This window comes from Meles meles, chromosome 9, assembly GCF_922984935.1.
Source record: "Meles meles chromosome 9, mMelMel3.1 paternal haplotype, whole genome shotgun sequence".
Classification (NCBI taxonomy): domain Eukaryota; kingdom Metazoa; phylum Chordata; class Mammalia; order Carnivora; family Mustelidae; genus Meles; species Meles meles.
In genome coordinates this window covers 36,440,817-36,466,141 of record NC_060074.1, presented here as the reverse complement: position 1 = coordinate 36,466,141, position 25,325 = coordinate 36,440,817, and the positions used below count along the sequence as shown (strand labels likewise).

Below are 25,325 nucleotides of genomic sequence, written 5' to 3'. Positions count from 1 at the left end.
TCTCCAGATTTTTGACACAGATTAATGTTCTATGATAACATAACACATAAAACCATGACCCAATAGTTGAGTTTCAGAGCAATGTTGAGGTCAAAAGGTGATGAGCCCATTGGCCAAAATTAGTTGTTTACTTGATATATGGAGGAAATATATCAGCTATTATGAGGGTTCTTGTTTTCCCCCCTCTTGCTCATCAACTTCTCTCAATATCACACACTTGTCCCTAAGCCTCTGCCTTCAGTTTTAGTGGCAGCTCTTGTGATTAACCGACCCACCCCCTTCCTCTTCATTCTACCTTAAAATGCCCAAGATAGTTAAAAATTTTTGTTATGAGTTTTTATTTTGAGATAAGTTTTATTTTATGACTCAAGGAGGTTGCAACATCATGCAGAGAAAGAAAGTTCCTGTGGACCCTTCATCCAGCTTCCCCATGATAGCATACATAACCTTAGTATACTGCCCAAACCAGGACATTGATATTGATACACATTTCTGTTGAATCTGGTACAGAACTTATCCAGATTCCACAAGCTTTTAAATGCAGGTCAAGAGCCCTTATAAGGTAGGACCCACCTTGGAAGGCAAGAAAGAGAATGATACTGAGAGTACAAAACCAGAATCTAGAACAGGTTATTTAGAAAGAAACAAGAGAGAGATTAGATGTACATGACTGTCTTTTGACCCATCAAAATTAAAATGATTTGTTCCTCTTATTTTTCACCAAGGGAAGACATGGTGTTTCAGGGCCACCTGGCAGCAAAGGAGAAAAGGGCGACGCGGTTGTATCAAGAGTGAAAGGTGAGCCTCGTCAATCACATAGCTCCCTGCCATTTTATGAATGGAATGGGAACCATCCTCTTGCATTCATTTCCCTTCTGACCACAGATCAATTCTATGACAAGATACAGGGCTGTTGAGATTGTTTAAAAAATATTCCTTGCCCTCACATTTCTTGTGATAATGTTGAGCCTCAAATCCCCTATCCCTTATTTGAAAACATTAAAAAAAAAACATATTTGAGTCCTCATTATTGTGACTCTGGGTTTGACAAAAGACCACCTTTGACTTGCCTACTGTTTATCCAGTGCATTATAGCATCCTGTATTAATCAAGGCTGTTTTGGTCATGACAGATAACCCAGCCTGAAGTTGTTTTAGAGAAAAAAAGTAATTTATTGACTCACCTAAACAAAATTTGAAGTATTAGCAGTAGGGCTTGCACTGGGATGGCTGGATCCAGGAGATTCTTCCTACATCTTGAATCTTTCATTGTACCAACTGCATTTCTTCTCAAGACTAGCTTCCTAGGCTGTGGGTCTACTGCCCTTCTGGCCAGAATCTCCAAGTTCTCACAAAAAGAAGTAGAGCTCTACCTTCTCAGCTCTAGTTTACAAAAATAAAATAAAATAAAATAAAATAATCAGGAAGAACTAGACTAGCCTAGGGGTAGCACATCACCATAGACTGCTCCCCCATTCACCCTTGCCAGGGGATGGGGCACAACGTTCAGTGCTGTGCAGGCAGGGGCAGATGCTCTTGTGGTTGGTGCCTCCACATGCAGCCTCGCTGGCAGAATGAAGAAAGGAGCTGGAATTTCCAAGTAAGAGGGTCAGTGGGTTTGGCAGCTGTCACTCTCCTCTCTTCCTTTTGCATGGTTGTCCTCATGTGACTTTAGTCAGTCAACTGAGATACGCCGAGGAGTCTCTACCAGCCCACACAGAGGCAAGGCCATTATTTTTATGCTTGTCCTGTGTTTCCTTCTACTTCACCTACTGCTGAGAAGGGTTTGAATGACTTTTCGCTTTTGTTCCCAGGGCAGAAAGGAGAAAGAGGTCCTGATGGGCTCCCAGGATTTCCAGGACAACAGGGACAACACGGTGGGGATGGACTTCCTGGAAAAAGGGGGGATCCAGGCCCTCCAGTATGTATAATTCTTCTCTGGCTATTGAATTTCATTTCCTTATATGGACACGAAGCATCTGTTTCCCCCTTCTCAATTTAAAACTATAATGTAGTCAAGTGTCAATGGGCTGTAAATCAGAGTTGCCTTCTATGACTGCCACAAAAAGTTGATTTTTGTTAAAGGTATGGTCTGAATCAGATGGTCTAAAGAGCAGATGGTCTGAAATCCCAAGTGGCGGTTTAGTCATGGGAAGACTTCCTGTCCTGTCTTTTGTCTTTGCATCGTTCTCATGGTGTGCATCTGTTTCTGGGGCCCTCGCATCTACAAAGCCCCCAGTGACCTCATGCCTGTTCAGTAAACTCTGGAGGGTGGAGGATAGAACACAGGTCTTGATAATGACCTTTGGTTCTGTCCCCAGGTGAAGAGACACATGAGGGGAAGTGGCAAGCAAGAGAGGGTCAACTAGTGCAAATCCCCCCGCATTTTGACATATTGGCTGAAGGGAAATCCCACTGACAAATATTTCTGCATTTTTCAAGCACATTTTGGGTGAAAACCATGTGTAGGTAACAGAGGCCATAAGAAAAGTCTCTGAGACATGATCCAATGCTTAGGGACTAAAAAAACATCTTGGGGCAATGTCACAGGAGCCGAGCTAGGTGTTTCATGTGTATCGTCAGTCTTCTGAAGAGCAATTTGCTTTCAGATTTTACCATCGGAAATGGAGGCTAAGGGTATGTTATTCCACGTCACCTACCTATCAGGTGGGCAAAACAGGAGTGAAAACCCGAGTCTGCCTTATGCCAACGCATGTGCTATTTCCGCCAGACATGCTGCCTGCCATTGAGAGCGTCAGGCCTTCCTTGTATGTGAGAGTTCTGGACACTGTTCATTCCATTGGCGTGAATGAGATGAGCTTGGAGGCAGATATGGAGGCAGCCACGACTGGAGAGGCTCCTTCTCCATAGGAGCACATTTTGCGGGGACCCCATGGGGAACTTGCCGGTTCCAGGAACCGTCATTCAAGGAAGCCCCAACAAGGGTTCCACAAAGATCTTTCTAGTTTTCCAGACTGGATGCAAATTTGGCAGCTGGGGATTGATTTTACCATCAGCAATGCTGCCTTGTGATATACTGGACATCCTGTTTTTATGAAGTTGCCCGAGGAACAAAACTAGACAGTTAACCAAAGGTCAAATTCTTAAGCAGGAGCAGAAAGTGTATGTCAGCCCTTTGCGTGCCGATGTGAAGGACAGTGGAGTCTATCCCTGTGCCTTCTCCTCAGAATATAGGACCACAATTTCAAATACATAAGAACTTACTAGTTCAGTTCATAAGCCTTCAACCTCCCTCTAACTACATGTTTCTCTGTATTCTTGTTTTGATATCAGAGAGTTGTTCCCACATAAAATTTCTCAAATGTATTTAACACATAACACACACATGGCTTTCTGTAATTGAGGTTTAATCTCCCCTCCCCCATAGCATATAAGTGTTTGTAAATATTTATGTTATCTCTGAACAAGAAGCTGATTTAATCGTTTAAAATTACAATTGCTATTGAGTCTCCTGGAATTATGAGGTTTTTCTATGTGCTTCTGTAGCTTATGACAATGACTGCTTTGAACGCATGGACTAGCAAAGTTGCTAACTGACTCATGATGCAAACATTCCCAGGGGGATCATGAAGATGCACTCCCAGGTGATAAAGGGTTTCCTGGACCCCCAGGTCCCCCGGGCAGAGCAGGACCTAGAGGACAACCAGGTCTGGGATTTCCCGGCCCACCAGGAGAGAGAGGGCCACCAGGAGCTCCAGGCCGCCCCGGTGAGAGGGGCCTTGAAGGCTTGAAGGGTCAGAAAGGTAATTTTGAATGTTATGTGTTACAGAATGGCAAGGGAAATAGTCGAAGTCAAAGTGATCCTCTCTTCTGGGAAAAGTCATTATAGCTATGGCTAGAATCACTAAATAATATTTCTTCTAGCTGCTGTTCAAACTTTGAATGTTGTCTAACAAAAGCATTACAGCACAATCAATATTTAAAACAAATTCTTAAAATACTAAAATGTCTTTGTTGCTGTATTTGTCTGGCAGACCAAAATTGCCTTTCATTCATTTCTCAGTACCAACTCATGCAATTGGTATTAAATTTACATACATATTCAAAATATCTATTTGTTTACTCTCTTTTGAGACAGTGCAGGGTATATTAATAAAAAACACTAGTGTTTCATTTAAAAAATACATCATTGTCCTGGAAAACCCATGTGTAAGCATTCTAGGAAGGAAAAGACAGGAATGGATTTCAAATATATTTGACAGTTATCTGAATTTAAAACAGTAAAGTGACTTGCGGTATTAGAACTGAAAACTTTTGAAAAGTCTGGAGAAAGGTTTATTTGAGATTTTTTTCCTTTGTAATATGTACATATTCCTCAGGCTACATTATTAATTGTGAAGTGTTAGATAGTATCATTGTTCTCGCTTTGACAACACAGGCAATAATTTGGTCCTCAATAAGATTTAAGATTATGGTTCTGGATCCTTCAAAATCTAACATTATTTTTATTCAGTTGATACATTTCTGATTTAAGAGCACATGGAATGGTACATTATCATGCATTCATTACATTATGAAAGAGAAACATTCGATTTCAAAGGGAGGGAACCAAGGCAAACGCTTTGGTGTCTTCCTGTCTTCACCAGGTAAAATGGGGGGATGGGAGTGACCACAGTGCAGAGTCATTAACAAAACCAAGAGACTATACATGTGAAGGCCCAGATCCATGGTAGGCCCTCAGGAAATGGCAACTGGCATTAATATCTCACCGAGGGTGCTCATCTACACAGGACTCCCACACCCGAACCAGGAGTCCAGTCCTCCAAGCTCACTGCTCAGTGCTGCTCCCACATCATGATTTCTCAGGTCTTCTGATTCCATCGTCCTTGTTGTCATTGGGCCTGTCAATACATATATTTTTTTGGGTTATTAAAACTGATACTTCTTGGGATTTTTCTTATTCCCTTGACATTCATAGCTGTCTGACAGTTGAAGCTCAGATTTCAGGACCCGCCTTTTAGAAATTCAAAATAAAAGTAGTTCAGATGCTCTAAGGATACTTGTCTTCTTTCCCCTTACAATCCACATATACTCTAAGAAGAATTATCCTGACTGATTTATCATTGAGGCTCACTTTACATGGGGCTGTCAGCTGCGTGAATGCCATTTTGTTTGTTTTTTCATTCCAGGTGATACAATTTCTTGTAACATCACCTACCCTGGGAGGCCGGGTCCCCCAGGAGTTGATGGACCTCCAGGTAGGATCAATGAGAAATGGCTGTTTTACACATTCCCCAGAGTAAAGGAACTGGTAAGACAGATGGACCCATAGTTAATCATCTGGTGACTAGTGAGAATAGTTTAAAAATAATCGTCAGGTTTTGAGGGACTCTGCGAAAACAGCCTCTGTGGTAAGACACACTGGGGCTCAAGTCTACTGGTTTGGGCTCTGGGTAGGGTATTTTTGTTTTATTTGTTTAATCTCTATGCAACAAAATTTACCTCGATTTGATCACATTTCAGTAGAAATATCTGCCCTTTCGAGTATTTTAAAACTGTACCTCTTGGGGCGCCTGGGTGGCTCAGTGGGTTAAGCCCTGCCTTCGGCTCAGGTCATGATCTCAGGGTCTTGGGATCGAGTCCCGCATGGGGCTCTCTGCTCAGCAGGGAGCCTGCTTCCCTCTCTCTCTCTCTCTCTGCCTGCCTCTCTATCTACTTGTGATCTCTCTCTGTCAAATAAATAAATAAAAAAAAAAATAAAAAAAAAAAAAATCTGTACCTCTTTTCTTTTCCTATGCCCAGGAGGAAAACTGATAATGTACTTAGTGATTGTTAAGTTTTACCCTGTTGTGCTTTGCAAGCCTCAAGGGATGTGAACACACAGATTTTAAGCTTCCAAAGCTTCCAGTTGTACCTCCTTTAAAGTTATTTAAGCTGAGAGAACTTCCAGTTGGAGATCAAAGAATGTTTGAAAAAAAAAAAAAACCTCGATTCCTTTTGCAGGTGCTTCTTGCCAATACTTCCTTGGAGGGCAATATAGTAAGGGCTAGGGAAGTAGATTTTGGCCTGTACCCCGATGGTTTCTCGGCAGACCACATGCTGGCTGCCATCTCTTTGCTCCTATAAGGAGGGGCTATGCTCAAATATTTGTGTTGAGACAGACCATGGGAAGGCAACAAAAGATTCGTCAGAGTGGTGGTACATGTCTCAAAGGCTTTTAGGGAGAATCCTTTACAGTATGGCTTTGGAGAAAACACATTAACAAAAGTACTCTCTTTGAAACACTTGTTTGGAGCACACAATTCCTAAAATGATGATGTAAACCAGGCAAGGTGACATCTACTTATATAAAGTAGAAATACTGTGAAAAAGACAGCACAGATTCTTTGTAGATCACCTGATTTTCGTTCTCACTTGACTTGCATTTTATTGAGCCTGTGTTTTGTTGTTATTATTTAGGACCAAAGGGATTTCCAGGTCTTCGGGGCACTCCGGGGTTGAGGTGTTTCGATGGGCAAAAAGGTCGGCGTGGCAAGCCAGGAATATCAGAAATACCGGGTCCACCTGGTGAATAAGCATTTTTCATTTAAGAATGTGTCTGTATTTCTGAAACTCAATGACTGTAGTAAGCATACAGCCCAGGGATCCCTACATAACGGGGGATTTTTTTTTTTAAACATTAAACATTAAACATAGCTCTTTGCTATGTTTTGGTAACTTTTGGATTCTGGTAATTTTTATAAATTCTCAGGGCTCCTTCCACCTGAAGCATGAGTTCCAGGCTCTCAGTGGTCTACTATTTGGTAGAAACTGCTCAGTCCAGACACACTGCCAGTGAGTGAAAGCAATGAGAGAAACACCACTGGCTTCTAGGAAATACAAAATCACAATGTATTTTCCTGCAAAAGATGGCAAAGCAACGTTGCTTATTAAGTTACTCTTAATTTAGTTAATGCTCCTGTATTTAAAAAAAAATACATATTTGTCAAAGTTCTAAATTTGTACATCCAGCAATTTAAACAATTTTTTTCAATAGGTTTTCGTGGTGACATGGGCGATCCGGGTTTTGGAGGTGAAAAGGGGTCCTCCCTTCTTGGGCCCCCAGGCTTCCCTGGTTCTCGTGGAGCAAGTGGTCAGAAAGGAGTCATGGGAGACACTGCCTATGGCCAACCAGGTGCTCCAGGAAAGAGAGGTCTTTCAGGAGTGCCAGGGTCAAAAGGTCACAGAGGTGATCCAGGACATCCAGGCTTTGAAGGTATGAGGGCTGTGCTGTCCCTGTGGTCCATAAAGCTGGCTCAGCTCTGGAACAGGTCACTGAAGACTATTTAGACTATGTAGCCTTAGAAATCTAGAATTCAGAATTTTCCCCCTAAGCATCTTCCATCATAAATGAGCAGTGGTCATATTTCAAGGAACCTGTATCCACAGTATTGCCTTTACATCTTATGGGTTGTTTTCCAATTCGGGGCAGCTCACTGTGGATCATCCATTCAGTTTGATTCAGCAGCTACTGGACGTCTGCCTGCTTCAGACTCAGGAGAACATGTGAGCCCTGTAAACGCCCTAGGAACAGGCACTGGGTCACCTGCCTGCTGCCAAGGCCAGGTTGAAGGAGGACAGGCTAAAAAAAGAGGGGGAGCGCAGAGGGTGTTTAGGGAAGCTGGGTGTGGTGTGGGCTGGGCCTGGCAGGCACACCGTGTTATTTGGACAGGTGACAGGGTGGAGGGGCTTTCATTCCAGCAGGGGTAGTGCGCGAGGAAGGTGGGAAAATGGTCCTGGCACTGACTTAACATCTATTTCCAAAATCACTAAGGATTCCTTCGGACCCTCAGTAGAAGTCTTTAATGTATTTAACAGTAACAGTAACCCTGGGTCAGGGTCCTTAAAATCATCATCTTTGGGGCCCTAGTCTCAGGAATTTTGATTCATTCCATCAGAATTGGGTGGGTCCCAGCAGTCCAGACCCTTAGGTTGTGGTGACCAAGAGTGGACCCCAGACCAGACTTTTACAAACACTCTTCTGGTTCTTTTCTAACAGTGGGCAAGCCGGTATTTACTAGGTATCCACAATGATATACTGTGATTACTACTTTAAAAATATAAATGTAGGAATAGAAGTATAATGAAAACAAGGAAAAAATGGATTTTTAGGGTAGGGCATGGGATGGATGATAGGGGAATTGTGTTGTTGTTGTTGTTGTTGTTTTTCTGGAAATGACACTGCCTTTCCAATAAATAGAAATTTAAGAGTTCAAGTGATGAAATGGCTTACAAAACCACATCCATAAACTGTGAACTGGGTGTGTAAGCACTGTGGAGATTTGGTGTAAAGCCTGCCACAATGTGAGAGGTTAATTAAAATCAAGAAGAAACTTGCGGTGTTTAATTTGCCCAAGCAACTTCTTCATTGTCTTTGTGACCGTATCAAGTAACTCTCCTAGTAATGCGTGGTTTTCCCATTCATTTGGAGCTCACAACCATCCAGGATAAGAAAATCCTTTGAGAGGCTTCACTCATTTGAGCCCTGAGCTGGATGGAAAGGCTTGTTTCTGGTATTGCAAGCGTGCACCGGCTGTGGCCGGCTGACTCCCTAGTCTGATGCCGTGAGGGTCAGGAATGCCTTGTATCATTTCAGGGGCAGCTGGCAGGCCGGGAATCCCAGGTCTTAAAGGCCCCAGAGGCAGAGAGGGAAGTGCTGGGTTTCCAGGAATCCCAGGTCTACCTGCTCATTCCTGCAAAGGAGGTGCCCCAGGGTTGCCGGGGCAGCCGGGACTCCGCGGGGCTCCAGGCCATCCAGGTGAGTGAGAGCCTGTGCCATGCCAACCTGTGAAGAGCCTGGGACTTGACTTTGCTTACAGAGGAATAAGCTCACCTGCTACTCCTTTACGTACCAGTGGAACCAAGAGTCCTGGGGCAGAGACAAGGACTTTACTGTTCACAGGATGGCAAGGGGCATGCACTTCCCCGTGGTTTGGGTCATTTCCCCTTGTCACCTAGTCTCATGGGGACACAGAAGTGGGGTTCGATGGATGTTGCATTGCACACGCAGCAGGTTGCAGGATCTGAGAGGAGCACAGCCTGCTCTTTATGCTGGGACAGGGGCTGTATCACCTGCCAAGGCTGTGGGTGCCAAACACAACCTTGAGAACTAGCCCAGGTAAAGAGTGGCCAGGACCTTGTATTTTGGGGGCACCCAGCAAGACACGTAGGGCTTGAGAAACCCAGGAAGAAGTAAGTCTCAACCCAAGGCACTAGAGGGCTGTTTCCAGTGTGATCTTCATTTTGCCATTTGGTTTGTCTCCTGTTATTTATATCCTGTTGCATTTATTCAAAAATGGCAGGAAAATGGATCAAAATGGGGTTGAGGCAAACCCCGCCTCTACGGCCTTATTTCCAGCACCAGTAAAAACCAGATGATGTTGCTGTGATTTCTGCAGTCCTCTCCAGTGAACAGCCTGACCAAGTTCACTTGGCCAGAGCTGCAGGGAACACCTGGAAAGTTTTCTTCTACTGGTTTCAAGAGTAAATACAAATACTATTTTTGTTCCTTACCCTTCCCCGTTTTCCATTTTAAAAATGCTCTTTATAGAATTTGTGTATCTCTACTGGGAAATATTTATTCAAGTAATCTGCCTTTCTTCTTATAGCAGCCAGGAAAATAGGTTCGGAGACTGATGGAGCTTTGCCACTGTGGTTTTAGCTGATAAACATTGTTTCATAGGCACGGATACACAATTTAAGCTATCAGTGAATTTTTTTTCCTGCCCATGTGTGAAGCTGTTGTTCAGCCTTCACACATTTTTGTCCTTGTGGTTTGTCCCAGGTGCTCCAGGTTGGAAAGGACAGCGAGGGGACATGGGGCCTCCTGGTCCAGCTGGAATGAAGGGCCTCCCTGGAGTCCCGGGATGGCCAGGGGCAGACGGTCCCCTAGGACCCCCAGGCATCCCGGGCCCCTCAGGGGATGACGGACTGCCTGGTCTTCCAGGCCCAAAGGGTGGGTAGCACTTTTCCATTATTTATGCCTATTTTATAAACTTGAAATCCACTGCCAGGTGAAGACTATTACATACGATCATACTATTCAATTTACTGTTATATCAGCCTGATTTTGTCCTACCCTTAGTGACCGCTCCCTTCTTCTTATCCTTTATATTATTATTTCCCGTGGTACAATGTTTTGACATAGATAAATGGGAAAAGGTTGGCGGGGGGGTTTAAGCCCACAGAACCCACAAATACTTCTGCTCAACACACTGGGTAGAGCTGATCAGGTGTTGGGTCAGGGCTAATGTACGTCCACATTGGATGAGCCCCCATCCTCCAGCCCCATATCCCTGGCTCCTGATCTCTTCAAGCATGATGAGATCAGGACTCAGAAACTTAAAGGCTCCCATTTCAACCCAATATGGTGGAAAGCTGAGTCCTCGAGCACAGCGGTTACACGAGGTAGGCCTGGTAGACGTTGTTTACCTTCAGTACAAACAGGGCCATGGGAGGGGGCAAGGACCACAGATCTAGGAACATAGATCTAGGCAGCGTGCAAGCTTTTAAAATGTCTTTCTATAAATTCATGCTGTCTTTTCATCAGGATCCCAGGGGCTGCCTGGCTTCCCTGGTTTTCCGGGGGAAAGAGGAAAGCCTGGCCCTGACGGACGTGCTGGCAGTAAGGGGGACCCAGGAGAGGACGGTCAGCCTGGCTTCCCTGGAGACTGGGGGGTGAAAGGTGCCAAAGGTAAATGCACTTGACAGCACGGTGATGCTACATCGCAGTTTTGGTGTTTGATCAGAACCTATATAGATGGTCTTTGAAAAGTACGTGGAACTGTCCTGCGCTTGGATTCCTCTTCCTTTTGGATTCCTGGTGTTTTAGAATTTTAAACCAAATTCATTTTCCTTACCTCTCAGTCTTATTGCATATAACTGATAAATGAATTGCTCTATTAGTAGAAAAAAAATATCAAGTGCTTTGACATATGGCTATTGGATTTAAAAGAACCTTCTCACTGGTTAGGAAGAAAGGGGAAAAGGCCCCAAACTCTGTTTCAATCTTTTTCTTTTCTTTCTTTTTTTAAATATTGTTTTTTGTAAAAAGCCAGATAATAAATATTACAGGGCCTGTGGTCCCTGTTGAAAGCACTCAGCTCAGCTTTTATGCATGAAATCAGCCAGAGACAGCACAGAAACATGCTAACATAACTTGTGTTCCAATCAAATTTTCCTTGTGGACACTGAAATTTGAATTTCAGTTAATCTCCTCATGTCACAAATATTGTTCCTGTTTTGAGTTTTATCCCCTAAATGTAAAAGTGTAAAAACGATAGCTCACGGATCATAGGTAAACTGGCCACAGCGGGATTTGGCTCTCAGGTGGTGATTTGCTGACCTCTGAACTAGAGTAAATCCACTCTCATCTGAGCCATGAGCTATACTTCCCCTCCCTCACTTAAAGAGTTTTCAGGGCACCTGGGTGGCTCAGTTGGTTGAGCATCCGACTTTTGATTTTGGCTCAGGTCATGATCTCAGGGTTGTGAGACTGGGCCCCATGTCGGGCTCCATACTCGGCGGGAGGAGGGAAGGGTCCTGTTTGAGATTCTCTCCCTCTCCTTCTGCCTGCCCTCCTGCTCATGCTCTCTCTCTCTCTCTAAAATAACTAATAAATACATCTTTTTAAAAAATAAAATTTTCAAATAAATAAAATCCTAAAAAACAGTTTTCATTACTATTAAACAATAAAAATTGCAAGACCACTGGTGTAAATGTTCTGTGTCCACCCCTGTTACATATTTACTTCTAGCACTTACCTGGGAGGCCACGGTGAGTGAAGGTAACATCTCACTTCCAGTGTAGAGAATGAGTGCTTGACAATTTGAGAGACAAGTGTTTTGTCCTTAAAGCACTTTGGGTAAATAACCTGCTGTATAATTTAAATTACTTTTACTTCTTGGTGAATTGATTCTACTCTTATTTTTGTTTTACTAGCCTGTCAGTTTGCTTGTTTGTTTTAATAAAGAATCAAGGAATCAGAGTCGCTCTTAGCTAGCTTAGATTAAGTGATGTTTGCTATGCTATTGTGGTCTCAAAAATAAAACAGATATAAGAAACTGATAGTACATAGTATGTTAACTAACTGGAATTTAAATGAAAACTTAAAAAAAAAATGCTCTGATTGGTGTTTGCTGCCGTGGTATAAATACCCACCATGGCTGGTTTAAAGCTGTGAGCACTTTAACAACTGGCTTACAAAATTCTCGGCTTGTTAGTAATTGGCTCTCACCACACTGGTATGAGCCCATTCGAGCACACTTCTACAACTGGACAATGTTTATGAAAATCGGGTAGAAATACTGTTTATTATTCCTACCTTTCAGAATTCTCTAGGTGGAGAAGCAGTTGAAATAAGTGATCTTTTAATGTAAGGAAAATAATAGAGGGTGGCTAGGAAGGGAAAGACAGGGAACTGGAAAACATGAGATGGGTGGTTCACGTTTTACTGGATGAAGAGACATATTTTAGATCTGGAACCTTTCAAGCCTATCGGCTTTCACCTAAGACTCCGAGATCCATTTGGCTGAATTTAGTAAGCATTCACTGATCACTCTCTGTAGCCCAGACCCTGTTGTTGGACACATTGGGAGGGGAATGCAAAAAGGTATGGCCCTTCCTTTAGGAACTCCACCGGCAATATGCAAGCTATAAACAGAAATACGGTTTAGGAAATGAAATGTGGATTTGCAAACTGGACCTGAAGGGTCTTAACAGAAGAATCACAGGTGTGGTGCTTCTGTTTGTTCTTATCTTGCATAATTATTATCTGAAGGAGCAAGAGGACTCCCAGGAGATGAAGGAGAGATGGCTATCATTTCCCAAAAGGGGAAAACGGGGGAACCTGGACCTCCAGGAGATGGTGGATTCCCAGGAGAAGAAGGTAGGTGAATGCTCATTCTTTTTAACTGTATCAAATGTGTTGATCTTTCTAGATCATTCAAACAAGCATGCGTATGGAGGCGGCTTTCCTAATAACACTGAGATTAGGGAAGGTCACTTTCTTTAGATAAAAATACAGATTAACCTCATGCTGCATTTTTCTTTTGCTTTTCCATGTCAGAACTTAATTAAAGTTCATACATAGGTCTAGATTTGGATATTCAAATTAGGGTATCAGTCCTAAGGTTATACTTCTAATACCAGTTCCAGCTTTCTAGTACCCCCATTTGTGGTGACTGGTACTAAAACAAGTCACACAGTGATGACTGTCCAGGTCATTTTGACCCATGCTTCTCCATCTTCAGTGTGCCCATGACTGCTGGGGCTCTTGTGAAAATGCAGATTCTGGATCAGTAGGTCTGGGGCAGGCCCCAACTCTGCCTTTCTAACAAGCACCCTGATGCCTGTGCTCCTGCTCCCCAGAAACAGCATATGGCAAGGACTTTACCACCACATTTTTTAAAAAAATACTTTATTTATTTGACAGAGAGAAATCACAACTAGGCAGAGAGGCAGGCAGAGAGAGAGGAGGAAGCAGGCTCCCTGCGGAGCAGAGAGCCCGATGTGGGGCCGATCCCAGGACCCTGGGATGATGACCTGAGCCAAAGGCAGAGGCTTTAACCCACTGAGCCACCCAGGCGCCCCTTTACCACCACATTTGTATTCTCTGCCTTCCCATTAGGTTCAGGTTCAGTCTGCAGGAGGCTGGGGCTCTTGTCTTGGCTCTCTCCTTAACTAGTTGTTGGGGGCAGATGTTTTTTAACTGCGCTGGGTCAGCTCTTCTTCATTTTAAGACGAGTGTGTGACCAAGTAGATGACCGTGCAGGCTCATTCCTCCCTTGGAGTCGCTTCATGCCTCCCTGAGTCAATTCATGGGTGCTTCTTTCCCAGTGAGGTCAATGAAGTCCAAAACCATCACAATGGGGCTTAGGGCAGGAACAAGGACTCCCTAAAACCTTGGGCTTCTCCTAAATATAGGACCCAAACTCTCAGCCTAACTACTGTTCCACCCGGGATTTCCTAGAAGAGGTTTGTCCCACTTGCAACCCCTCCAGGTGATAAAGGCGAACCTGGGATGCAGGGGAGGAGAGGAGAGCCCGGAAGACACGGAGCACCTGGATTTCACAGAGGGGAGCCTGGTAGACCCGGGCAGCCAGGGCTTCCAGGCCCCCCAGGACCCCAGGGCTCACCTGGTCTAAGAGGGATTATTGGTTTTCCGGGATTTCCAGGTGACCAGGTAAGTGGCTATGGCTGGGGAGGAAAGAAATAATACAAACCTTTTGCTCCTGGGTGCCCATAAGGAGTCCTAATTTGCCAGTGTACATCATTGCCCTTTGACTGGCTTTTAGAATATAAGTGAAGAATGAAGGCTTCTGGAAAGCCATGATGTGACTATAATTTCTGGACCGTGCTCATGCCTGTTTTCCCATGACGGAGTCCCTCACTCCACCTACTACCCCCTCCTCCAGCCTCGTTTAAACAGCTCTATAGAAACTTCCCTCGTGACTGCTGGTTTATCCGAGTAGAGTTCTCTGAAAAATAACCCAAATTCTGGTGTCGAAGCCTTCCTGTCTGATCGCAGATATCTCATATTTTGCTGTAAATACATTTGGTCTTCATAAGCATGAGTAAAACACCCCCCTGAGAAGCCAAGAGATACAATATATGCCATGGCCTACATCACAGCTTATAGAAGATGAATATAATTTCCTACTCATCTTTTGGAATCAAATAGATTTTTCAAGTTTTGGGTAAAAAAAAAAGTCTTCTAACAAGATTTTATTTGGTATTAATTTGCTCATTCAAACCTTAGTATTCAAATTATGTGATATATTTACTCTTTTGTAATCAAATTAGAGAATTGGATGCTGTCGATACCTCTAATTCTGGAGTTTTAGCCACTTTTAAAAGCTGGACACATGTATTAGTACACCTGCAATCTACTTCTGATTTCCTTTGCCACTGCAAATATCAGGAAACTGGTTATGGAATATTGTAACTGGGTCATGTTATCAACACATCATTTGTATTTGAAACCAAATTAAAGTCTTTTGTTTTGTTAAACTGTCAGGGTGAGCCAGGTTTTCCAGGGTCCCCAGGACGTTCGGGAATTGATGGAAGGAGAGGACCTAAAGGTATGCTTTGGAAATATAGCAGCCATCTGCCAAGTTCATAGTCCTGGGTGTTTGTAACATTGTGAGCACGCACATTTGGCATGAAAAGTAGAATATATCCAACAGACTGCAATAGCCAAGGGCTTCTTTTTATTTTTTTAATGAATTTAATATTTTTAAATAAATTTAAATTCCAGTTAGTTAACATGGAGTGCAATACTAGCTTCAGGAGTACAGTATAGGGATTTAACATTTCCATACATCATCGTGATGACATGACAACTGCCCTCTTTAATCCCCATCACCTGTTTCACCCATCCCCCCACCCACCTTCCTTGGGGTAACCAGCAGTTTGTTCTCTATAGGTGTCTGCTTACATATATATATTACATATATGTGTGTGTGTGTATAACATCTTCTGTATCCGTTCATCAAATGATCTTGGATTATTTCCATTATTTGGTTATTATAGATAATGCTTCTGTAAACATTGGGGTTCCTGTATCCCTTGTATTCTTTGGGCAAAGACCTAGTCGTGTGATTGCTGGATCACAGAGCAGTTCTAGTTTTAACTTTATGAGGAACCTCCATTCTGTTCTCCAGAGTGACTTCACCACTTTGCATTCCCACCAACAGGGCAAGAGGGTTCCGCTTTCTCCACGTCCTTGCCAATACCTGTTGTTTCTTGTTTTGCTGATTTTAGTCATTCTGACAGGTGTGAGGTGATATCTCACTGTAATTTTGATTTGCATTTCCCTGATGATAAGTGATGTTGAGCATCTTTTCATGTGTCCATTGGCCGTCCAGGTGTCTTCTTTGAAAAAATGTCTGTTCATGTATTCTGGCCATTTTTAAATTGGATTACTCATTTTGAGGGGCATTGAGTTTTATAAGTTCTTGATATAGTTTGGATACTAATGAAGGGGTTCATTTTAGACCCTGCTAAATACTCAAACACTCAAGACCCAAGTCATCCACATTTGTCATTCAGAGTCAAGGGTACCAGCTAGAACACAGCATGCTTGCAGAGCACACAGGCCTTTCTCCTCATTGGGGGGTCCCTCAGCAGTCTTTGTAGTGACTGCAGCTCCCACCAGATCCACATTGGTGGGCAGTGTCTACCTTGGCTTGGCAGCCTTCTGCCCTAGGAGCCAGTATCTCTTCTAAGGATTTTATGGATGTGGCTTTTAGGGTCCCATGACAAGAGTTACAGGACACGGAGAAGGTCAGAGCCTTGACTTTCCATCAGGTGTTAATATGTCACTTAAGAATTTCTGTATTTGAGTAGGCACTGTATAGCACCATGGTTTAAAACTCAGTCCTCGGAGCACCTGGGTGGCTCAGTGAGCTAAAGTCTCTGCCTTCGCCTCGGGTCATGATTCCAGGGTTCTGGAATTGAGCCCCGCATTGGGCTCCCTGCTCGGCAGGAAGTCTGCTTCTCCCTCTCCCACTCCCCTTGCTTGTCTTCCCTCTCTCACTGTCTCTTTGTCAGATAAATAAATAAAATCTTAAAAAAAAATTAAAAAATAGAACTCAGTCCTCTTCTACTTCCATATGCATTTATTATAGTCTCTTTGCCTCTCTCAGAGGATAAACCTACCTCTTCTTAGGCTCTTCATACTTGTATTTGGCCATGTTTGCAAGGAACTGAAATGCACTCATGGTCCCTGGGGTAAAAGCTGCTTCCTGAAGCCCACCATAAAGCTAATAAAACCTACCCCCAACAACCCATGGTTACTCTATTGAGACTGTTCTGTTTTTCTTTTTATTTATTTATTTATTTATATTTTTAAGATGTTATTTATTTACTTGACAGACAGAGATTACAAGCAGGCAGAGAGGCAGGGAGAGAGAGAGGAGGAAGCAGGCTCCCTGCTGAGCAGAGAGCCCAATTCGGGGCTCGATCCCAGGACCCTGGGATCATGACCTGAGCCGAAGGCAGAGGCTTTAACCCACTGAGCCACCCAGGCGCCCCTGTTCTGTTTTTCTTTATGGCTTGGCTTTTACTTGCCTCCCAGCTGGCTTCTTTACTCTCTATTCAGTATCCTTTCTGGATCTTTCTGGATATGTTTGGATTGCAAGCATGTTCTGCATCAAAGCATCATGGTAACAACATCATGATGGTCTTTTTGATTGCTGCCTCAATAACCAACAACCTCAAATTCTTGCTTTTTTGTTCCAACTTCTCAAGGAAAGACTTGCTGACCTGAGAAGGACAAGATTTCTACCCCCTCAAAGGATCAGTCACAATTATGAGTAGCATCAGCTGGAAGAGAAATGTGGGTGGGACTCCTTTGAAAAGGGTATGGGTAGGAAGATATTATAAACCACACTTAACTGACTCTTATTCTGACTTATAACCCCACCTGTTGTCTTGTCCATCCCTACCACACAATTTTAAGACCTCCATTTGTAACTGGCTCCTAGCCATAAGCCCTGTGTCCAGAAGAATGCAGCAGCCGTGTGGGACAGCTCTGTGGTACTGTGGGAGCCATTGCCTACAGTAGCCATGGGATGTGTGGTCTCTTGTGAAATCATCAATAAAGTATGCCTTTGTGATTTTGTTTTTACAAGAACACTGAGTTGAGCTTCCCTTCATAGAGATTGAAATGCGATTATAGTAGCTAAAACAGGGCAGTTTCTGCTTTTTGCTTCTAAAATACCATCTCAGAATATCGTTGGTCAGTGCCAAGTAATTTCTTACATAGATACCTAAATTTGAAACTATTTTTGGGAATTTAAGAAGTCAAACTTATTGTCAATCGGAGAAAGACAACTATCATATGATCTCCCTGATATGAAGAGGTAGAGATGCAACGTGGGGGGCTTGGGGGGTAGGAAAAGAATAAATGAAACAAGATGGGATTGGGAGGGAGACAAACCATAAGAGACTCTTAATCTCACAAAACAAACTGAGAGTTGCTGGGGGGAGAGGGTGGTGGGGTTATGGACATTGGAGAGGGCATGTGCTATGGTGAGTGCTGGGAAGTGTGTAAACCTGGTGACTCACAGACCTGTACCCCTGGGGCTAATAATACATTATATGTTTATTAAAAAATTTAAAAGATTATTAAAAAAAGAATTCAAACTTATTCAGATCTATAGTTTCTTATGATTGTTACGAACTATAAAAATGTGTGTGTGCATGTGTGTGTGTGTACGTGTGTGCTTAAATCACATCTTGCATCTATGTTTCCATTGTTTTTATATAGAAAAAAACATTTTTTTCAAAAACTCTTCTGGAATACCTGAAGATAAACTCTAAAGACAAATATGACAGTTATTAAGTCACGTGTATGAACTAAAATTAAATTCTCTTAAGTAACGTTATGTACATTTTATCACTTACAGGAGACAAAGGTGACCCTGCAAGTCAGTTCGGTTTCCCTGGTCCAAAGGGTGAAGCAGGTGGCCCTGGATGTCCAGGTAGAGCTCTAGCTACATGTTTTTCTTATTGAAACAAAAGAGAATAGGAGCAACTTGGTGGCTCAACCAGTTGCGTGTCGGGGTCTTGGTCTTGGCTCAGGTCTCGATCTCAGGGTCATGAATTCCGCCCCCATGTTGGGCTCCACACTGGGTATGGCGCTCTCTGCTCAGCGGGGAGCCTGCTTCCTCCTCTCTCTCTGCCTGCCTCTCTGCCTACTTGTGATCTCTGCCTCTCAAATAAATAAATAAAAATACCTTTAAACAAAACAATAAATTTAGTTTGGGAAATAGAGCAATTACTCTATACTCTTAGTGGGCAATAATTATATTAATATTTTCTTCCCCCTTTACACACTAAGATACATGTCAGAAGGATTGTAAACACTGCCACCACATCCTGGGCCTAGAAGGACATCAGGATTATAAACCAGGGATTCTCAGTCTTTTTCTACCATGGCTCCCATGACCCATGATGTTGACATAACAATCCACTCTCCTTGACATGCCCAGATTTTGACATGGTCAAAATGATTATTGCAAACAAATAAAGCTGGACTATTTCACAATCACTAGAATTATAAATGATACATTAGCAGTAACCACTCACATTGACCATTGCTTCAGGTTGTTACTCTAGCCCTTTCTTTCCTACTCAGAAAATCACATGTGAATGCCAGTGAGGAGTGCCATTGTTAGCTATCACTCAGTATCTCAGTTATTAAATATCTAATTTACTAAAACCCAAACCAAAAAAAAAGTAAAACTTCATCACCAACAGTGACTATAAACTGTTCAAAATGGTGCTTTGTGTATCAGTGATAGCTGACACGTAATCCCTCAGAATGGATAGCGAGGTACCTGTGATCTCTTGCCTTCCCCTCAAAACAGTAACTGGCTACAGTGCATGACTCACCATTGATGAAATATACGTGCCTTTTAACTTAGTAATTTTACTTGTAAGAATTTATCTTAAGTCAGTTACCAGACCCAGACGAATGGAAAAAGATACATGTACAGGGATATTCTTTGCATGAAAAGAACAAATGCCATCCACAAATGATAGGTTAAAGAAGTATGCACAATCATATTCAGTTGGTAGTGGATCGGTTTAGATCTGTCCCTTGTAAGTTAAAATATCTCACATTAATAGGCTTGTGCATTTTATTTATTTATTTGAGAGAGATAGAGAGGATGAGTGGGGGGACGGGTAGAGGGAGAGGGAGAGAGAGAGAATCTCAAGCAGAACGCCCACTGGGTACAGAGCCCGACTCGGGGCTGGATATCAGGACCCTGAGATCATGACCTGAGCTGAAATTAAAAGTCAGCCATCCAACTGACTGTGCCCCTTGTTTCGTGCATTATCTTAAAATTCTCTTTGGCAGAAGTCATGTTTAATTACATACAACAGAAAAAGTATCAGAGCAGAAGTATCATCAGAAATTTAAGGAGTGCCTGGGTGGCTCACTTGTTAAGCATCTGCCTTCAGCTCATGTCATGATCCCAGGGTTCTGGGATGGAGCCCCACATTGGGCTCCCTGCTCGGTGGGGAGCCGGCTTCTCCCTCTCTCACTCCCCCTGCTTGTGTTCTCTCTCACTGTATCTCTCTCTGTCAAGTAAGTAAATAAAATCTTTAAAAAAATATTTTTTTTTGTTTTTATACCATAAGATTGCTAAAATAGAAGTCCAACAGAAAAACAAGTTTGCTACAATGGCAAGAACTTTTCCACTCTTCTTCCATATTGGTCTTTTACCCCTGACATGGTCAAATAGACTTAAATAATATAGTATTTTAATCAAAATGTACAGGTTAAGTGTACATTTGGAGGGGGAAATAGTTTTGAGGTTTACATTATGGAGGTTCATATTAAGTACCAGAGTAGGAAAGAAGCCTTAAGAAGAGAAACCAGGGTTCAAAGTCAGTCTTCCTTATTACTGCCCATGTGGTCCTGGGCAAGTTTCTTGTCACCTTTGAGCTCAGTTTCCTCACTTGTAAACTGGCCCCATGCATAATTATAGGATTGCTCTGAGGATCAAATAAGATTCCTTGAAAGCAGGTGGTAAACTGAAAGTTCCACTTTTACTGGTATTTTTATGTAAACCATTAAGGTAGTAAGATTTTATAAGCTGAAACTAGTCGAAAATGGAAGCCTTTAATATTACCTAGTATTTTAAGTGAAAAATTATAAATCTGAGTCATTTTACACTTGGGCTAACTTTTTCAAGGAAATTTGTGTTAGCATAATTTCCCTGGTGTCCTGCAGTTATCACCATTTAAACTGTTCCTTTTCTCATATGCTATAGCTTTAGCTTAAAATTTCTAAATTATGTCATATGTTATTCACCAGCACCGAGTCTACCTAAATATGCAAATTCCATTGACTGGGAAAAGCTGCATTGATTGAATTTGAACGAGCCCAAGAGAAAGCCTAGAACTGCTGCCTATCTCCGGGGATTTTAAATCATTGTCCTGGGTTTAGTTCTATCTACCCCCCACCCCCGGCCTGAACCCCTTTTAATTCAACGAGAAAATACAGCACAGATTAACTCAGAAGTTCGGTACTTATGACGGGGAGGCAAGCCTCAGTGTTTCCATTTGGAGATTACCTTAACTGCAGTAATGTCTACAGGATAAATAACATAACACACAGTGAGGCTCATAGATCTTAATTCCATCAGGGAGCAGGCATAGACTAACAGAGGCTTCTTTTGTGTGTGTTCTAATTAATAATGACTGTGCCCGCTGCCAACCCCCGACCTTGGGTCTGTAAATCCAGAACCATGTATTCTATTTGTAGATTCAACTGGCTAATTTCAGCACAGACTACTGGGTTATCCTGTAAGTCTGAATTGTATTAAAGCAGTATATTGTAAATAAACATGGGGAAATAGTCATCTTCTTTAGTAATCAAAGAAATGCAACTAAAGGGAGTCTGAGGTAGTATTTTCTTCTTACAGAATTGGCAGGAAAACAAACCAACAAACTCACAAGTCCCGAGTGAGCACAGGGCATGCACTTAGAGTTGTAACCATGTATACAACAGTGATGGGAATTAGGGCGCCATTTACCCGGACCACCTGACCGCCTCTGTCAAGAACAGAATAGTCTATTCTCAAAGACTAAACAGCAGCTGAAGTGTTCTCTTCAGCAGGTCTCCGTCCTGAGAAAGAGACTGTAGTGGATTTTTTTTTTTTTTTTCCTTTAACTTAAGGCATGTAACCACCAGATGCAGTGTGTTTCTGGAATGAGAGCTGGTGTGGACAAACCAGTGTGAAGGACAGTAAAGGCACAAGTGGGGGAACCCAAGTTTGGAATGAGTACTAGAGGATATTAGTGATTGGTATTAATTTTCTTGGCTGTGATGATGTTATTTGGGCCATGAAGGAAAATGGTTTTTTCAGGCATACCTCTTGAAGTATTTAGCGGTGGAATTCCATGATGCCTGTGATTTACTTTAAAATACTTCAGCAGTTTGAAATGCAGAAAACTGAACCAAAATGTACTGTGTTACCTAGAAATTCTGCTCCTAGGAATTTTTCCCAAGGAAATAATTTGAGAAAAATGGATTAAAAATGTATAAAGATCATTATGCATGACAGCAAAGAGAAATAACTTGAATGGCTAATAGTAAGAGAAAATTAGGTTAGTTTATTAAGATTAACTCAATAAGCTATCAGCTGGTCTTTCTGAAACAACAATTAGAGGGGCACCTGGGTGGCTCATTCGGTTAAGCATCTGACTCTTGATCTCAGCTCAGGTCTTGATTTCAGGGTTGTGAGTTCAAGCCCTGTGTTGGGCTCCACATTGGACATGGAGCCTTCTTCAATGATCATAGTAACAAGAAGAAGAATAAGGAGGAGGAGGAGAAAATAATAGCAAATTTGGAAAATTACTTATAATACAATGCTAATTTAAAAAATCAGAATATAAAACTGGGGGACTTATTTGCACATTGTTATACATGTGAGAAATTGTATGAAGGTGATAGGATTAAAGATGTTTTGTTTTCAATTTTTCCTTAGTGTTATCTTTTCAACAGAAAAATTGTAAATGTAAACAACTACTACTAGAAAAGAATGTCAAGTCCTGAAATTAGAGGTTTTATAGATGCACAGCCTCAAAGACCAATCCACAATTACTCAGATGCTTGATTCTTCTTTCTTTAGGACATCCCGGAGTACCCGGCGATCAGGGCTTGCCCGGTGTTCAAGGCCCCAGAGGACCACCCGGAAGGCCAGGATTACCTGGTGCCTTTGGACCACCCGGGTGTCCAGGTATTTTGAAAGGAGCCTGGAAACTTCCAGAGTACTCATCTATCTTATAGTGTATCAGAAAGAGCCAACCTTCCCTTAGACTCTGCCACTTCCCAGACCTGTGACTCTGGAGAAGTCACTCACACTTACCTGTTCCTCACCCATAGGGTGGAGTTAGTCAAGTCTCACGGGGCTGGTCTGGGAATAAACCAAGACAACACCTGTCAAGAACGTAGCAAGGTGCCAGGCACAAAGTGAGGGGCTGAAAGACAGAAGCTCCTTCCCGTCCCTCCTTAATCCCCCTGCCATCCAGATGCTGGTTTTCTTCTCTCCTTTAGACTTAAGGCCCTTATCACATGGACAGCACAACTTCTTAATGGCTCCTCCTCTTGCAGATGCGGAATATAGTGAAAGTTTAAAATTATAAAAGGCAGCAGTGATCACTCCAAAGTGATTTGCTCCCTCTGAGGTTAAGTGTAGTTTTCTCTCTACAGTTAGAGTTCTAGGGGGGAAAAGTGATAAGACAATGTTCCAGGGACCCACCTGTTAAGAGCACAGATGACCTCCCCTGTGAAGGTAACTCACATCTCATCTGGGTGTCTGCAGAACCTCCCTTTCGTCCTCAGGTAATCAAGGGGCGCCTGGGCTGCAGGGACCTCCAGGAGAAACGGGGGATCCTGGGCCAAGAGGCATGGTGGGAGATCCAGGGGCACCAGGGCTCCCAGGAATAAAAGGTGAGTGGAAAGGAAGCCTGACCCATGAAGGCGAATTGACAGCACCTTTCCTGTGCCAAGTGACACCACTCTTGGTCATGGCTCCTTCCTCTTTCCCACAGATGTCCTTAATTAGCTGCTGCTTCTTCTCACTCAGAGCTTCAGGCAGGGCATCTCGGCTCTCTACCTGCCTTTGACCAAAATGACGGTGCTGCCATCTTTGAGAACATTTCTCCCAGCGTTTTCTGTAATGCTCAGGCCTCTTCACTTATTCTCTCCTTAAGATAGTTAAGCTTCTGTTATGTTCTAGATTGTGTGTTAGACACTGGGTGTACAATTCTGAAGAGAATTGACATTGTTACTGCCTTCATGGATCTCACAATGTAGTCTGGGAGTTGTATTAGAACATACTTGTAACTACCTTTACCATTACATTTAAAAACATAAATGTAACTACATTTACCAGTTGTGGTATGTACAGGAAAGAGAATATAAATGCTATGGAGAAAGAGTTACCAATATTCTTTATCTTTGTTAGATAAAGAAACATTTTTTTCTGGTTGAATTTTTGGTCTCTATGAGTAATAGAAAACTCATTATAAGTTTCATTACAACAATGCCATATACCTTATTGTACATCCTGAGTTTTTTTTTTGTTATTAACAAAGATCCATGCCCCTCCATTCCTCTATGATACTTACTCCTCTTCAGTCCATTTCTTCCATTTTAGAACAAAATGTTTTTCCTGGATATTTTGTGAACACCTGTAGTGCAATATGTATGTCCTATACATTTGTATGTTTAAAGGTCTTTCTCACCAAGTAAAATATGATTTTTATGTCCTTGGCACCCAGTGGGTACCTAGTAAGTCTACTGGATGGTTATGGTAAGTATTTTAAAATTTGTGAATAAATTAAAAATAGAGGTCGGGACAAGTAGAAGAATGGACAGCTGAGCTAGTAGCTATGAAGTTGAAGGTCTTCACTTGAATAGCAGATGAAGAGTCAAGCTTTACTTGGTAGATTTCTACAACTAAGATCCTCTCTTCCCACCATCCTCCCCTTACCTTCTGTAGTAGACTCATCCATGTACTAAATTTTGGTTCAATAGAAATTACTTCCACTCAGAAGAGTTGGAAACCAACCCCTCCTTTGGGCTTGTTTCATTGTTTTGAAAATCCAAATTAAAATTTTCCACTCTTTCATCTCTTCCCTCACCAAAGAACTTTCAAATAATGTTTGTTTCCCAATACGCAGTAGTGTGGTATGTGAGACCTGGTGAAATTCTGCAGGGAGGGAGGCCCTTTATCCTGGAGCACTGGTACCTTATGTATTTCCATGCGGCCAAATATTATTTGGCTTCTGGTTCCCATAACTAAACAAGACATCTTTTGTACTGTTCTTCTCTCTCTTCATTGACATTTAATGTGAAGTCCTGTGACTTGTGATAAATTTAGGATCTCAAGCAATGACATAATTTTTTTTATTATGTTATGTTAGTCACCTTATTGTACTTCATTAATTTTTGATGTAGTGTTCCACGAGTCATTGTTTTGCGTGGAACACCCAGTGCTCATTGCAATACATGCCCTCCTTAATACCCATCACCGGGTATAATTTTTTTTTTTTTTGTTAAAAGTTTATCTAGTGATTGTGGCTGTTTGCTGTCTCTGGAAATCCCTGAAGCTCTGGTGGGGTGTTCCATGACACTTTTTTGAACGTCTGGAAGATGAAATTGGTAAAAATCCAAAAGGAAACACTTCCATCATGAACCACTCCTGCTGCATTTCCCCTTCATCTTACCCTCCTAGTTTAATAAAAATAGCTAAGATCATCAAACATCCCAGTGCCATAACAATAAACACTCAGTTTGACTAA

General features: G+C 42.4%; 1 protein-coding gene across 1 annotated transcript in view; it reads left to right on the top strand.

The window, feature by feature from the left end:
• The window catches only part of COL4A4 (collagen type IV alpha 4 chain), a 124,213-nt gene that overhangs the window by 69,418 nt on the left and 29,470 nt on the right, over positions 1–25,325 (top strand). Inside the window, exons 23-37 of the mRNA XM_046019313.1 lie at positions 726–798; positions 1,814–1,920; positions 3,580–3,763; positions 5,150–5,218; positions 6,420–6,527; positions 6,997–7,215; positions 8,596–8,757; positions 9,784–9,954; positions 10,549–10,692; positions 12,778–12,885; positions 14,000–14,181; positions 15,016–15,079; positions 18,410–18,484; positions 22,649–22,756; positions 23,362–23,469. Of these exons, the coding sequence (XP_045875269.1) occupies positions 726–798; positions 1,814–1,920; positions 3,580–3,763; positions 5,150–5,218; positions 6,420–6,527; positions 6,997–7,215; positions 8,596–8,757; positions 9,784–9,954; positions 10,549–10,692; positions 12,778–12,885; positions 14,000–14,181; positions 15,016–15,079; positions 18,410–18,484; positions 22,649–22,756; positions 23,362–23,469 (1,882 nt within the window). The remainder of the gene's footprint in view (positions 1–725; positions 799–1,813; positions 1,921–3,579; positions 3,764–5,149; positions 5,219–6,419; positions 6,528–6,996; positions 7,216–8,595; positions 8,758–9,783; positions 9,955–10,548; positions 10,693–12,777; positions 12,886–13,999; positions 14,182–15,015; positions 15,080–18,409; positions 18,485–22,648; positions 22,757–23,361; positions 23,470–25,325) is intronic.